The 15205-nt window shown below is 41.4% G+C and overlaps 1 protein-coding gene across 3 annotated transcripts in view; it reads right to left on the minus strand.

The window, feature by feature from the left end:
• The window catches only part of LOC124794769 (paramyosin, long form), a 193952-nt gene that overhangs the window by 130140 nt on the left and 48607 nt on the right, over positions 1–15205 (minus strand). For all 3 annotated transcript variants that reach the window (XM_047258394.1, XM_047258393.1, XM_047258395.1), the window contains exon 2: positions 12291–12439. In XM_047258394.1, coding sequence (XP_047114350.1) covers positions 12291–12439 — 149 coding nt within the window. The remainder of the gene's footprint in view (positions 1–12290; positions 12440–15205) is intronic.

Consider the following 15205-nt stretch of genomic DNA (forward strand, 5'->3'; position numbering starts at 1 on the left):
GACCGCTTGCGATAAGCGGGAAATCCGGGTTCAGTCCCGGTCCGTCACACATTTTCATGTGTCACCAATAGGTAATATCTTCATACCCAAAGCAGCTAACGTCAGAAAGGTTCCTCAATTGTGAATAAATTTCATATATTATAGTTGGATCATATTAGTAGAAATTTAAATTATTTTCATACTGAAATTATGACAGTTATGCATGGCAGAACATTGAACTGATTCTGTATGTAACGTATATAATACTATATAGATGAGTATTACCAAAACATCAATTTAATAAGTCAGTGTTGCAGAATGCTGATAAAAATGCTTTCTATAAGACTGGTAAAACTGGTAAACGCCAACTGGTATGAAGATCGGTTTGGATTTAGGAGAAACGTAGGAACATACGAGGCAATAATGACCCTATATCATATCTTAGAAGATAGACAGAAGGCGCACAGATAAAAATAAAGGATGCGAAGGTTATTCATAACTTGTGTGGAAACTAGACTGCAGTTATGAGTCGAATAACATGAAATTGAGGCGAAAGTTGAGAAGAGAGAGAGATATAGAGTCTTAAATTAACTGACAATTCATTCAGTATTCACAATGAGCAGGCAGTAAAGAAAAGCGAAGGAAGATGGGAGAAGGAATTAAAGTTCAGAGAGAAGAAATAAAAGGTCTGAGGTTTGCCGATGACGTAGTTGTTTCACAGATGTAAAAGTACTTGGATGGCCTGTTGAACGCATTGAACGGTGTCTTAAGAAGTTTTAAGATGAACGTTGACTAAAGTAGTATAAGGCTGACTGTATGTAGCCGAGTTAACACAGGTGGTGCTGTGAGAAATAGATTAAGACATGAGACACAAAAACTAGCAGACGAATTTTCCTACGTGTAAAAGACAATAACTGATGACAGAAGAAGTAGAGAGGAACTGTAGATTGGCACTAGCAAGAAAAGCTTTCCCCTAAAAAAAGGAATAAGTTTACATCAATAGTAAATTTAAGTGATCGCGAGGTTTTCCTGTATGCATTTGTCTGGATTGTAGTCTAATATAGATTTCAAATGTGGACAGAATGGGAGAGAAAATGGTGCAACTTGCTTAAAGAAGGGATAAGGTGGTAGAACACATCCAAAGGTGTCAATGAGTTGTAAATTTAATAGTGGGGGCTTGTCTACAGTTAACAAGATGAAGTGGATGTACGTCGCAATAGTTGCACAGAGATGAAGAGAATTGCACTGGTGATACTAGCGTGGAGAACTACATCAAACCAGTCTTCTGCAACAGCGCGCACACACACACACACACACACACACACACACACACACACATATATATATATATATATATATATATATATATATATATATATATATATAATGTTCTAACATTTATTTGCAGTTACGTTCTTGATACACTTTTAAGGGAACCAAAAACTTTTATTCAAGAAACAGATAGCAGTATAATAATACTGTGGAATAGTACAGCAAGCAGCAGCAAAATAATGTTAATGAATATTCTTTTTAAATTAGGGAGATGTGGTCACACAATAAAACAGACAATTCTGCAGATGCAGCATAATGTTTTTGAGAGCCAATAACGAAATACCTCATAGAGTAAACAAGTATCAACAATTGGTCTAGTCCAAAACATGTTTAGAGCCAGATCAGCCCAGCCACAGTACGTCGACTAAGGGGAACTGGCTGTCAAATTGTTGTATTATAAACGTCAGGCGAGAACTACTGATACGTAGATTGCTTATGTTGGTAACGTGGAATCAAAAATATATGTGAATCACATCAGTTCTGTAGAGAAACGGTAATAAGTGAACGACAGATATTGCTGTTCTCAAATATAGCAACGTATCAACAAAAAAAAAGCGTTATGCTTTGGTGAAATAACAGTTTAACTTACGCAATGCAGCACAGAGGATTGCCGGAAATTCACATAGGTTTTGACACGGAGAGAAATTTCAACGGATATTAAAATGATCTCAAGGCAAAGCACCATACGCCTTATTACAAGAGCATTACACTTCAGGAGTATTACTTCATGAATTCAATGTGATAAGGGAAACGTCAGGAATGTATAATTTAACTCTCGAAAAGATAATTTGGAGAAACAGTTTTCTATGTCAGTGCGTTCCCCTCTTTCATTCTCTTTCTCACTGTGTGTGTGTGTGTGGATGCACGGAGGGACTAAGAGGGAATGTGGCTCACCAAGCACTAACAAGTTTTCCACGAGAGACTGTTACCAACAGTTTTCTACGACATACATTGTTTCAGGCATTCCAACGAATTTCAGGCAGATGGACGACTCAGTTCAGTAAAAGGACGACTGAACAGGAGCTGGAAGCAGAAGCAGTGGCGCCGGGGTTCGGCAGGTCACGTTAAAGACTGGGAAAGCCGAGTGGCAACTGGCAGCTCTAGCCGGCCACACGCCACGCGGCAACCCGCAGGTAGCAGGTGCTATCGGCTGCACGTCTTTTGGATGTGGGGGAAGACGTTTTGCTGTTATCAACTTGCATTATGAATGCAGGTGCTTACGAAGTAGTTTGCTTTTTCCGAACAACAATTTACAATCGTTTGATATATATTTTTAAGTCAGCTACTATTTTCACATTGTCATTAAGGATTTCGGGCCACACGAATGAGCTAGTTCGTGTACCTTCAGCTCAGCTCTTTAGGGTCTTTTCTCTTTGACTGCTCTAGGGTACTTGGCGTACTGTTATCCAAAACAGAGGTAGGCGGAACACATGAAAAGAGCTATCGACTGTACCTGAGAAAACAGCTACTAAAAACTGATATAACTACAGGGTGCAAACAGTGGAACTTCCGTCGCTTTTTGGGTCGACTGGTAACATAGTAGGGTAGCAGCTTCTAAGGACAGCTCAATAACCCAGTTCCATATCTATTGTGAAGTGAATGGAGTTTTACAGCAGTAGACAACCTAAATACTTGCAAGAAGTTCTGATGTGCATTTGATTCCCACTTCCAAAAACCAGTAATTGCGTACTTTATTGTTAGTATATGTGCTCCCCATTCACGGAACCCTTGTCCCCCATCAGAAATATATAGAAACACTGAGCCTTAGGGAAAGAAAAAGAGAAACTGATCTAAAGGGAAACTCTACAATAAAGAAATTTATGCTTACTATTATTTGTAACACTCTTTGTGTCACTGCAGTTGCCACCAAAGTAAGACGAAAGTTATTACTGTTATTGTCATTGTTATTATGAAGCTAAAAGAATAGAATTGAAAAATTCTAGCTGAGGTGTTGATACTGTAAATTATGTGGGCGGATAGGATAATACGTGATGGCATTCTCCGCAGAATAGACGAATAAAGGAAGAACTGGAGCCGCGCGGGATTAGCCGAGCGCATAAGGCGCTGCAGTCATAGACTGTGCGGCTGGTCTCGGCGCCTCGGGCATGGGCGTGTGTATGTTTGTCCTTAGGATAATTTAGGTTAAGTAGTATGTAAGCTTAGCGACTGATGACCTTAGCAGTTAAGTCCCATAAGATTTCAGACACATTACAACATTTGAAGAACTGGAGAACTGTGTTTAGAAGAAGAGGCTGAATGACGTGCCGATAGGATACGTGACGAGACATCGAAGAATAAATTCAGTTCTACTAGTGGGAACCGTAAACTTCAAAATTTGTACGAAAGACAGAAATTAGAGTAATTGCGACGAAGAACTGAGGAAGTTGTGTGTTAAGTGCTACTTTGAGATGTAGAGATTGATACAGGAGAGGTAATCATAGGGGGCAGCATCAAAACATTCATAAGACTGATGACAAGAAAAAATATTTTTTATTTCCATATGTTGGCTGATTATGTGTTTGGGACATAAACCTAGAGAACATTATGTTATCAAATCTAGTATCTGCCCGTATGCAGGTCACAAGACTATAGTTTCAAGCCAAAGGCGTATGAGACGTTATCTAATAAAATAAAATAGATAAAAAGTGCACATCAGACAGAACGATATAATGCGTTTCGAACATTTTCAGTTGACTGAACGAGAGATATTTTATGAAGAGGTGCATAACTGGAACTAATTAACTCTATCATTCTGAAAGAAGCATGTAATTTGTCTGATTTTACTCTGAAATTCTACTAAAGCTAACTAAAGCGAACGCTGGTATGTCGTATGAATCTGTGTATGAATATAGTGTACAAAATTTGGTTGACATTGCTCGAAGCGTCCCAGAGTTATGCTCTACACGTTACCTGTTGCTACTGCCACCTCCACCCCTAGGGGTGAAATGACATTAGTGTCACAAGTAAATCCACCAACCCCCCTCCCACGCCCCCTCACCCCGAATTGTGAATACGTATTAGCTTGGGAAGCTTTGAAATGCACGAGTGTCACTGGAGACTGCTGAAGATCACATGGGTTGTTCGAGTAAGGAATGAAGACATCCTGCAGCGAGCAAATGAGGAAAATGTAGTTGAATGAAGAACATAGCGAAACAAAGAGGCTGAATGGTTTGGCGTATATCAGTACTTGACTCATTGCTAAAAACTGTAAAATAGGTGTGTGTGTGTGTGGGAGGGGGAAGGCGCGATAGCGACTAGGATGGAGAAATAGAAATGCATCAAAGCAGCCTTAGGGTTGATGATCCAAACAACACAGACTGACGAAGACGCGCACGTTATACTGGCAGGATACCATGACATTGTTTTTCTCCAAGTACATCTAGTGGACCTATAGGTTGAAAATCAAATAGAGTTTTTATTGATGCGTTACAATAATTCACTGATTACACTAGAAAAACACTTCGCTATAACGCATCAGAAGCAGTTTTCACTGTTCGAAAGACGTAATGAGCGTATTTACTATAGCACGCCAGGTGGCAAGGTAGGGTGCACTCAACGCGCAGCCATATGTTCGTTCGAGAGACTAGTACAGAAATCTAGCGAATTATATAAGAGCTGTCCAACAGCTTTTAAATTTTTAAAGAAGCTCACGACCATCAGACTGAACTCGTGATTGATAAAATCCTTTTATATACTACGAGCTGGCCGGAGTGGCCGAGCGGTTCTAGGCGCTACAGTCTGGAACCGCGCGACCTCTACGGTCGCAGGTTCGAATCCTGCCTTGGGCATGGATGTGTGGTCTGTCCTTAGGTTAGTTAGGTTTAAGTAGTTCTAAGTTCTAATAGACTGATGACCACAGCAGTTATGTCCCATAGTGCTCAGAGCCATTTGAACCATTATACTACGATTTTCGATCGTATAAATCGTCATAGGTCCTAAAAATGAAGCCAGTGTACTTAACACAGGTCATGACAGAAGTAATGAAATGAAATCTGAGTGGATAAGATTATAAAATGACGATTTCCTCTACACGTTATAGTATTGCATGTGATAAGTAAATTTTGTTAGCACACTGGACTCGCTTTCGGAAGGACGACAGTTCAAATCCACGCCCTTCCTTCCAGATTTTAGTTTTCCGTGATTTCCCTAAGTCACTTCAAGCAAATGCTGGGATGGTTCCTTTGGAAGGGCACGGCCAATTTCCTTCCCCATCCTTAAACTAATCCGAGCTTGGGCTCCGTCTTTAATGACCTCGATGTCGGCGGGACGCTAAACCCTAATCTTCCTTCCTCCAGTTTGTGGAGTGAATTAGCTTGAGTTTTGTGAACTTCTTCCCTAATGACTGTGACGCTGGGTTGCCCCTGCCACGTGTGACGTATACTCTGGGAGAGGTGGTCTTCGGCCGCTACACCGCCTCTGCAGGCTTGGCCCACAGCGCGTGTCTATTTCTGCACCGCAGTCGCCCCTTCCCTTGCTCTTACTGCCCACACTGCCTGTCGTCGTTTCTTTGTCTCGTGCAAGTGTGCTCTGTGAATCAACGGGAAGAAGTCGCATCGCATGGAAGAGCTTCATGTGCCGCAGATATTTCGGGCACGTGAGATCACTCCTTAAAAAGCCGGATAGTAATTTCCATCGTATTTTCACTGCTGAGTAATGTAACCAAATTTATCCCTAAGGAAATAGCTCTTCGCTGCACAACTCTACTGAACGGCACGATTTACTTAATGCACATTTCGTGTGCCTATCGTTCCTGCGTGTCTGTTCACTTTAGAATATAATAAAAAAAATGTTACGGTGTTGTTGTTAAACTGGAAAATTTTACGCCTAAACGTAGTATTTGTTTAGTTTAGTTCGCAACGTGTGACGAACTTCCTTATCTATAACAGTTAACATATTTCTGTAAGAATATTTACCAAATCGATTGGTATTGTTTACAGTTAAAAGCCTCTGAAGGGGGCAATTCAACGATTTTTCTGTGTACAGTTGCTGACACTTGATGTCTGCTGACGATCGGAGGCAGTCAAAACGAGAAAAGGATTAGAAAATTGCATACTTACATGGCATTACAGAGGAATGCTGAAGGTCAATGTATACACAGAATAACGAATGCAGGAGTACTGAATTTAATCGATGTTAATAGATCTTTATTGCACACCTTTACTAAAGAAGGGACAAGTAGGAGAGAGACATCGTGAGACGTCAGAGAACGGTTAATTGGAGAATGGAGGGAAGTGTTGGGAGTAAAAGTTGTACAGAAAGACGAAGGCTAGAATACAGTAAGCAATTTCAAATGGATATAGGTGGCAGTATTTACGCAGAAAGAAGACACTAGCACAGGATGTACTAGCGTGCAGAGATTCACCGATCCAACCTTGGGACCGAAGACGACGTAACAATATGTGGACCTCACTGCTACTGCATTAAAGAAAGCTATAAAAGTTTGCGTGCAGCTGCATAAAGGTGGTCAAGGCAGTGGAAAAATGCAGCAAAATTACTGTTGACATTATAAGTAAATCTCAGCCACGCATTTTACCCAGTACAATCTTACAGTTAAGTTCCCGCGCCATTTCTCTCTTTTTACAAATAGTCTACCACATAAGATACATATATCGGTTCGCACTCTGCTAATGTCGGGTACACATTATTCCAATTACTGCGTTGGTCGACATAAAATACTTTCAATGATGGTCTTCGATGAACACGCGACATGGACTGCAAACCGGCTGCAGGGGAATGTTTCAGCAGCATAACACAGAATACGTCGAGGGTCATCACTTACAGTAACTAAATAAAACTACATCGAAGTATTGTGATCAAAAACGCAATCGTTAAGGTGCCATCACACCTAATAATTAGGCCTGTACACACCTCAATTTGTGATAGACCCGAACATTGCGTTAAAATGTACTCCATTGGTAGCAACACAAAAAGAACGGAAAAAAATTAGTGTCTCGACATCATGAATAATCCCTGCCGATCTTTCTCATAAGCATAGAAGTGATTCAACTACAGACCCGAATAAAGTAGTGAACGCGTAGCCGAAATGTATGAATATTTTGAATTGCTATGATACTTATGTATCAAGTTTGAGGATGCAGACGCTTTTTAAGACTGCCTACGTTGGATAAACATCCGCTGCACAGGATGAAGGGCAACTTCAGGTATTCTATGTGATGAGAATCCATTGTCTATTGTGAAAGTGGAGACTTAACCAGCTGAACAGTTTGTTTTCTTGTAAGATTCTAAGAATTGGATCGATCACAAAGGTAACAAGATACGATCTTGCGGTACGAAATGAAGAAGTTAAGCTGGGTACGTGATATTCAACGCTCACTATAAACCCAAGCTTACAGACCAAGACGTATGCTAGATACTGGACGAAGATTTATAGAACATACAGCATTCTGAGTGCGGAGGTTGACATGGAAGTTTTCCAACCGCTGGGCACACCGGAAATCAGGTGTCGTCCCCATTATAAAAATGAAGTCAGTCGTGGACGGAAGCAGCCCGCATAAAGTAACCCACTTGCATGGCGGAAGATAATAGCAGCGCATTCCCGAAATTTAATATAGAGTGATTGCGAAGACATCCAAAAGAAAATTGTACAAATCAGCAATGAAATTATAGAATCATGTGACTAGTTTTCACGTGTGCGCCAGTTGAGGTCAACAGGCCGATGGACAACAAAAGAAATAATATGGGTTGGGATGGTTTCATAAGCTAGGTAGAGCATTCAAAACTACTTTTCCAATGTGTCTCGAAAGTAAATTGGCAAGTTATGTATATTACAAGTTTTTTTATTTACGCCAGGGAAAAAACTATGACAACTACGATAACGCTTCACTAGCACGGTAGAGGAAATTTAAAACTTGACTGTATTTAAATATGAAATTATTGAGTCCGTTGAAAGCATGCTCCTTCTTATCCTTCTATACGACTGCAGTTTAAGGTTTCCTATAGTTTTTGCTAACAGTGTGAGAAACTCGTAGTTTTACGTACTTCGAGATATATTTGGAATTGCATTTTCAAAGAGCAGGTTTGGAAGACCTTTTAGTGAAAGTAAGAGTTGACATAAATATTTTTCAGGCTTGTAGATACAGTTATTTGAGGTGAAACCATGCAAATCCTGTCAGATGCGTAAGGTTGCTGAAAGATCTTTCTATTTGGTTATTATTTTATTGTAGCTATTTGTCGTGTAGCGTCATGTGAAGGCTATGATTTCTTGTGAAGACTGTTGCCTGAAGAGGAAAGACCGGTCAGCTGTGTTTGACAGTTAATCTTGTTGATCAGATTGCTCAGTTGAATCTTTCATGGTCAGAGACAGAAATCGCGAATACTCTATATAAGTTATGACCCGGAGTTTCCGTTTGAAATCTGAGCAGAGTTGCAACAACATCTAAGTCTCTGCCGGTAACTAAGTTTGACACACTTTGCAACATATGATCTTAAAAATACACATAGTGAACGGTTGAATGAGTTACTTAAAAATTGGTTGTAATATGGGATGGGTGCGACTGCTTAGATAACATGCAAACATCAGTTTCTTATATTGTTTGTAATATTTGACAGTTTTCCCATATTACAACAGTTTTTCGCCCATTAGGAGAAAGTGATGGAGAAATATATGAAATACACTTTTCCCATTTCTTGTCAGTACTTAAACTAAAAGTCTGGATTGAAGCCTTGTATTGAATAACAGCTTTTCAAATGTGGTGCTGGGGAAGAATGTGTAATTCTGATAACTATGGAAGGATGAGTAGATAGAAGAGATACTGAAACGAACAGGGTAGAAGAGAAATTTGTGGCAGAACTTCAGTAAAAGAAGGGGTGGGTTGAAAGGACAGATCCTAATACATCGAGGAATAGCTAATTTAGTAATGGAGGGAAATGTGTGTGTGTGTGTTCGTGTGTGTGTGTTTGGGTGGGGGGGAGGGGGTTAAACTGTAGAGGGAGAGTAAGGTTCGACTCCACTTTTTTTTTTTTGGCATCAGTCTACTGATTGGTTTGATGCGGCCCGCCACAAATTCCTTTCTTGTGCTAACCTCTTCATCTCAGAGTAGCACTTGCAACCTACGTCCTCAATTATTTGCTTGACGTATTCCAATCTCTGTCTTCCTCTACAGTTTTTGCCCTCTACAGCTCCCTCTAGTACCATGGAAGTCATTCCCTCATGTCTTAGTAGGTGTCCTATCATCCTGTCCCTTCTCCTTATCAGTATTTTCCACGTATTCCTTTCCTCTCCGATTCTACGTAGAACCTCCTCATTCCTTACCTTATCAGTCCAACTAATTTTCAACTTTCGTCTATAGCACCACATCTCAAATGCTTCGATTCTCTTCTAAGCAGGTTCAAATGATGTGATCGTACATTACAGTTTCTACATAGAAATTACCAGACTTGTACATGTCAGACTTGCACGTTGATGTATATCAAATCAGCCTTCGGACTGAAGATCAGCACAACACAACAAGCAGAATTTACTTATAGCCTGTAAACCTCCTTCAGTGGGCCAGTAATAATAGCAGATTTTTGCGATACTGAACAATCACATCGCAGTATTAGACGGAGGTCTAAACTTTATTTTGAGAGATCATCGTGACACGGTTTTCCACAGACTTTCCAAATGATTCTAGGTGAATGCAAGGATGTTCTATGAGCAACGACATTACTCTCCATATTTCATGCCTCCCCCCCTCGCCCCCCCCCCCCCAAAAAATAAGAAAAGATAAACTTGTCTTCAGTATGAAGTTTGGTTTGAACGCCACGGTGCTTTAGTATGCACTGTTCAAATGTTCAAATGTGTGTGAATTCCTAAGGGACCAAACTGCTGAGGTCATCGGTCCATAGACTTATACATTAATTAAACTAACTTTCGCTTAGAACAACACACCACCTACACCAGAGGGAGGACTCGAACCTCCGGCGGGAGGGGCCGCGCAATGCATTGTCCTGTTGGAGGTGCTATCCCTTACCTTACTCTAAACGTCGAACTGATATACCTAACCGTTATAGCAGAACTTACAGTTTAACATACACCCTGAGCCACAGTACGATTTGTCATTTATCACATTACAAAAGAACTGACAAAGGCAAAAGAAGAGAAAAATGACTGAAAATGGCCTGAAAGAGACTGGCAGACTGGGAACTGCACCGCAGACGTTTGGTTTTGTAGCCTGTCATTTAAGTATTTATCTCAATTGCCATCACTCCCATTCGCAGGAATGAAAATAAATTGTTTTACAAGGTAACATCTTTGTCACTGTAACTATTGCTGAATTAATGCATTTAATTATTATTAATTCAATGTAGAGAGATGTTCAATGAATGTGTAGTTTTTTGGAAAAAAAAATGTATGCGTCACGGCTACTTCTGTTCACGATATTGGCTTCCAGTGAAATATCATTGGGACTAAATATAATATTATAGGGTGCAAATAATTATTGACGGAGACAGCCGGCTGACGTTTTTTTATGTATCCTTATTTATGAAGGCTACTGAGTAACTGAGTAATTACAAGTGAAGGAGAGTCTTGTTTTATGGAACCTATTTGTTTCGTGCAACCAGCTAAAGTGTTTTAGTGTGACATCATATCCAATGAGTACCTTTTACACAACTCAGGCCTTGGCGAGCACGGGCTTCGAATTTTTTATTTTAGTTTGGATTCTCTGATTCAGGAGAAGGAATTGATCAGGCCTACGAAACAGTTCAATGAGGGATGAAATTATTCTCACGAGGACATTACCTTCTCCAAGACTATAAAATCCATTCCCACAAGACTAGCTTTTCTATTGGTGGTTTGAGAAGGACGAGCAAGAAATCTGTTTCCTCTTACTTTTCATAAGAACTACATTTGAACATTAGCATCTGATGGTGGAAAACATAAAGGCCAATAAAGGGTATTATATTCGAATATACGTCTGCGATCATAATAGCAATAATTAATGGAATATGAGTCCCATCATGGCATAGGCCGAAATGCATTAGATTCTGTAAAATATGTAAGAAAACTATGGAGGTGGTACAATGTATCAATTAAAACAGTGAAGAGACTTTTCCCCATCTACATTGTTTACAAATTTGTTATAGGTGGACCCGTTGGAAACAACCCTGTCTTCAACTCTGAATAAATTAATAGTAATAAAAAATGGTCTTCAGCATGATGAGATGCTAGAGAGAGTGTGGCATTGTACCTGTGAGGAGGAAGGTGATGCGTACTACTGGTAACATACTGTAGGTGAGGTATTTCGATGCAGCTGACATTGGAGATGAAATGATATGAGAAAACATTGCTAAGGGTCAAGATCAGGACAGTTGAAGGAGAACTCTAGTTTGAGGCGTACATTTTGTCTGAAAGCGCAAGGATAGGTTATAGCTGAGAGGATGGGTAGGTCTCAGGAATAATGTCGTCGCCTGGTTGGAGAAGGTCGTCGAAACGAACCTGGGAAACGAGATGGAGTGTGAGGGGTTTCCTAAGGGTGGTGGACATCCTGGGAGTTGGGAGGAGATTTTGTAGGAGACTGGCGAATGTGTTCCAGGTGTCTGAGAAGGTGTGAGAAGATTATCATCTGGAGCAGGATGTGAATGGAAAGAGGAGAAACGTATATGGAAAACAATATAGACGATATGATTTCAAGTAAGTTGAAGGAGAGGTAGCATGTGGGAGGGGAGGAGATCCATGCAAAAATTGCATAGGCGCGGATGAAACGCATGAAAGATCATCAACTGGTACAGTATACTGGTGGGGGAGGCTAAATCGGAACGTGAGGTGAAGTGAGACGTGAGTATATGCTATTCAATTCCACTGACAGCCTTTCGGGATTTATACCCATTTCTCTCCACGAGGATTCGAGCTGCCTTGGTTCCATATCAGACATGTGTGTTGACGTTCGTGGAGTCCCTGTGGCTGGTGCAGTGAATGGTGGGGGTGGCGCCGCCGCTGTGGCTTTGACAGGCCTCGCTGCTGCTGTGACAGCACTCACCTCGAGCCGGGAGAGCGCGCTGAGGTCGGCGCTGTACTCGATGCTGACGTCAGCGCCGCCGCCGCCGCCGGTCGAGCGGTACGAGTAGGACTTGGTGGTCTTGGCCACGCTGGAAGACATCTTCACTCGGCGCGACGACGACGATTCGACTGAAACGGACACAAAGAGGGGGCGTTGGTCGGAGCTAGATGTGGCGCTGCTGCGGTGCTGAGCTGCTGTCGCGGTGCTGTGGCGTTCGCGGCCGGATCCGTGGTGCGCGCGGGACCAGTCGTCGTTCGGAAGTGCCGGCGGCGGCCGCGGGGGGCTATTCTTAGAGGCGGCGCGACTGCGGGGGCGGAGCGGCAGCGGGGCGGTCGCGTTACACGCGTCGCCATTTATAGGGCGCGCTGGGGGCGGCGTGACTCACGCCAGAGGGTGGTCGCACGTGGCGGCGGGGTGCGTCGCGAAACTTCTGCTCGATGCCTGGCTCTGTCTCCCATTGACCACCTGCCAAAGTTGGCTGCGGATACTGTCCGCTTGTTCCCACAGGTACCAAAAGCCCGGGCATACGGAACCGGGTCTCAGATATGCTGGTGGCTCCAAGACGTTTCGAGCAACGGACCCGATCACTCAGTTATGATAACACCAGGTCGCACTGACCACCTTTGCAAAAACTGACACAATGAACTTACAGTAAACTCGCAATCACTGGTTGTAAAAATTTCTATTATTGTTCGCTTCGATTGCCTTAATTATTTAAAATGACCGAATTCGGTTCTGCACGAACCATAATCAGATCTTGTGGTTTGAGCTACAAAGTAGACCAACTTATCAAAAAAATTACACGCTGTGTGACAGGATTTTATCCTCTGGCACAACATGTGAAATTCTATGATAAGATGCCATCTCGACATCGGCCACCGGGCAGGATTTTTTCCTGAGAGGTAGCATGTAAATTTTGTTCATTTTGAAACGAAACCGGCCATTTTTTAAAAAAATTAAAGAAATAAAGACGAAAATAAAAATTCTGTTACACTGGCTGCTGTTAGGTCTCTCAACACATGCTGTTATTTTGATTTCACTACTGCGCAGTTTAAATGATTGTTGAGTACAGGATATTATGCTAGAGACAGTTGTGCGGTTTCTTGCAAATGGTTGCTTAACTCTTCCACGTCTGAGCGATACACAATTTCTTTCCATGTCTTTGCCAGCATCTCTGTTGTCACCACCTCGACAACGTCTCGTATTGATACTATGAATTTGCACATCAGGAACTGATTAACTGATTACTTAATCCATGACTCCACAAGAAAAGTCAAGAGGTGTTGTTTTAGGTGATCGAAGTGACCATGGTATTGAACCGTCTCTACCGATCTACCTGTCCGAAAATGTTTCATCCAAGAACTGCCGAACAAATGACTCCCAGCGTGGCAGTTCACCATCTTGCTGAAACAATAACCATTGTTGAAATATGCGTAACTGATGATATCACTGCGGACGCAGAAGTGTATACTGGTACTCCAAAGCTTCATGTGGTAAGCTACCCAAAAAAAACCAAGCGTAAACATGTTCACGTGTATCCTTAAAAACTTAATAAGTTAAGCTACCATTTGCAACAATTCGCATAGGTGTATCCAGTTACACAGGAATATCTTTTTTATAATCACGAAAATACTTTATTCTCACTCTCTATAACTACCAAAGCGGTCATACATGGTTTACAGTCCAGCAGTTCGTCAAGTCACGCAGCAGTAAAACGTTGGCCGGACTAGCAACGATACAGTTGAAGGGAAATCCCAGATCTGGATGGTCGGACGGGAGACTGAACCAGCGTCTACTGCCCTCCCACTATCTCAGACAGGTTGTTCGATTGTTATGGTGGAGCTGCTGAAAGCTAGAGATTGTTGGTAGACCTACTAAGCTAAACCATGGGATGCAGTCTGATTTTTATGGTGTGATAGGACTGACTTTGATCGCTACTATTCATCTTGCATAGATTGGTAGGATTCTTGTAATAGGTTTGCCTGATGACGGAAACATGATCTCTTGAAATGGGTCATATGTGTAATAATGTGATACTGAACATTCTGGTTCAATCTGACAAAAAACTTGCAAAAAAAAATCATCTTTGTTATACCAAACGTTAAATTATTCATCCGGTTTGTGTTTCAGTCTTAACAGCGTTGGTAACTTGAAATAGAAAAAGAGTGAGTGCAGATTCCATTTAACTCGTTGACAACAGTACACGAAAGAGACGCATCACTCCGCAACAGTACAAGTCGTACACTGCAGATTCACTTCCTGGCTATTCTGGAAGTCCCAATAAAATTCACGCCTAATATTTTCTAGCAGTTTTCTGGCAGTTATATTTTACCTTTCCTCTAGAACTTCAATTTAACGACTTGTGTTTCAAAAAACTGTGGTTTTTGAGAATTCGTCGTAAATAACTTAAAACAGCAGCTACTTCACAAATTTTTCTCCTTATGGCCAATGAAAGTTGGAACAATTATAGCCTACGCATGGCTCAATAGTACCATCAAACAGTCCCATGAGCAGTAAATTTATCTGCTCTTGAGAAAGACGGTCGGACGAGAGGCGTAAGCAGAGAAGTACTTCTTGAGTGGAAGTCAGAGTTATGATGAAATGAGATAGGGAAAACTCTGTACTCATCATCTTGGAGAGACACACTTTAAAAGGAAACCCTTTATTGTACCAATAGATTATGTGCACATAGTATTTAAAGCAAACCAGCTACCATACAATCGAGCAGGAGCAGTTTCACGTGTTATTTACAAAGAACTGTGGTCAGAGAAATCGTCGAAATAACGTAACGCGTTAGAGACAACACTCTTCTTCTACTCGGCAGTCGCTGGGTTCAAATCTTTATTTAGATTCTCCATGCTTCAGCTATACCGGTTAAAGCGAATGGATTCCAT

Source organism: Schistocerca piceifrons, chromosome 4 (assembly GCF_021461385.2).
Source record: "Schistocerca piceifrons isolate TAMUIC-IGC-003096 chromosome 4, iqSchPice1.1, whole genome shotgun sequence".
Lineage (NCBI taxonomy): Eukaryota > Metazoa > Arthropoda > Insecta > Orthoptera > Acrididae > Schistocerca > Schistocerca piceifrons.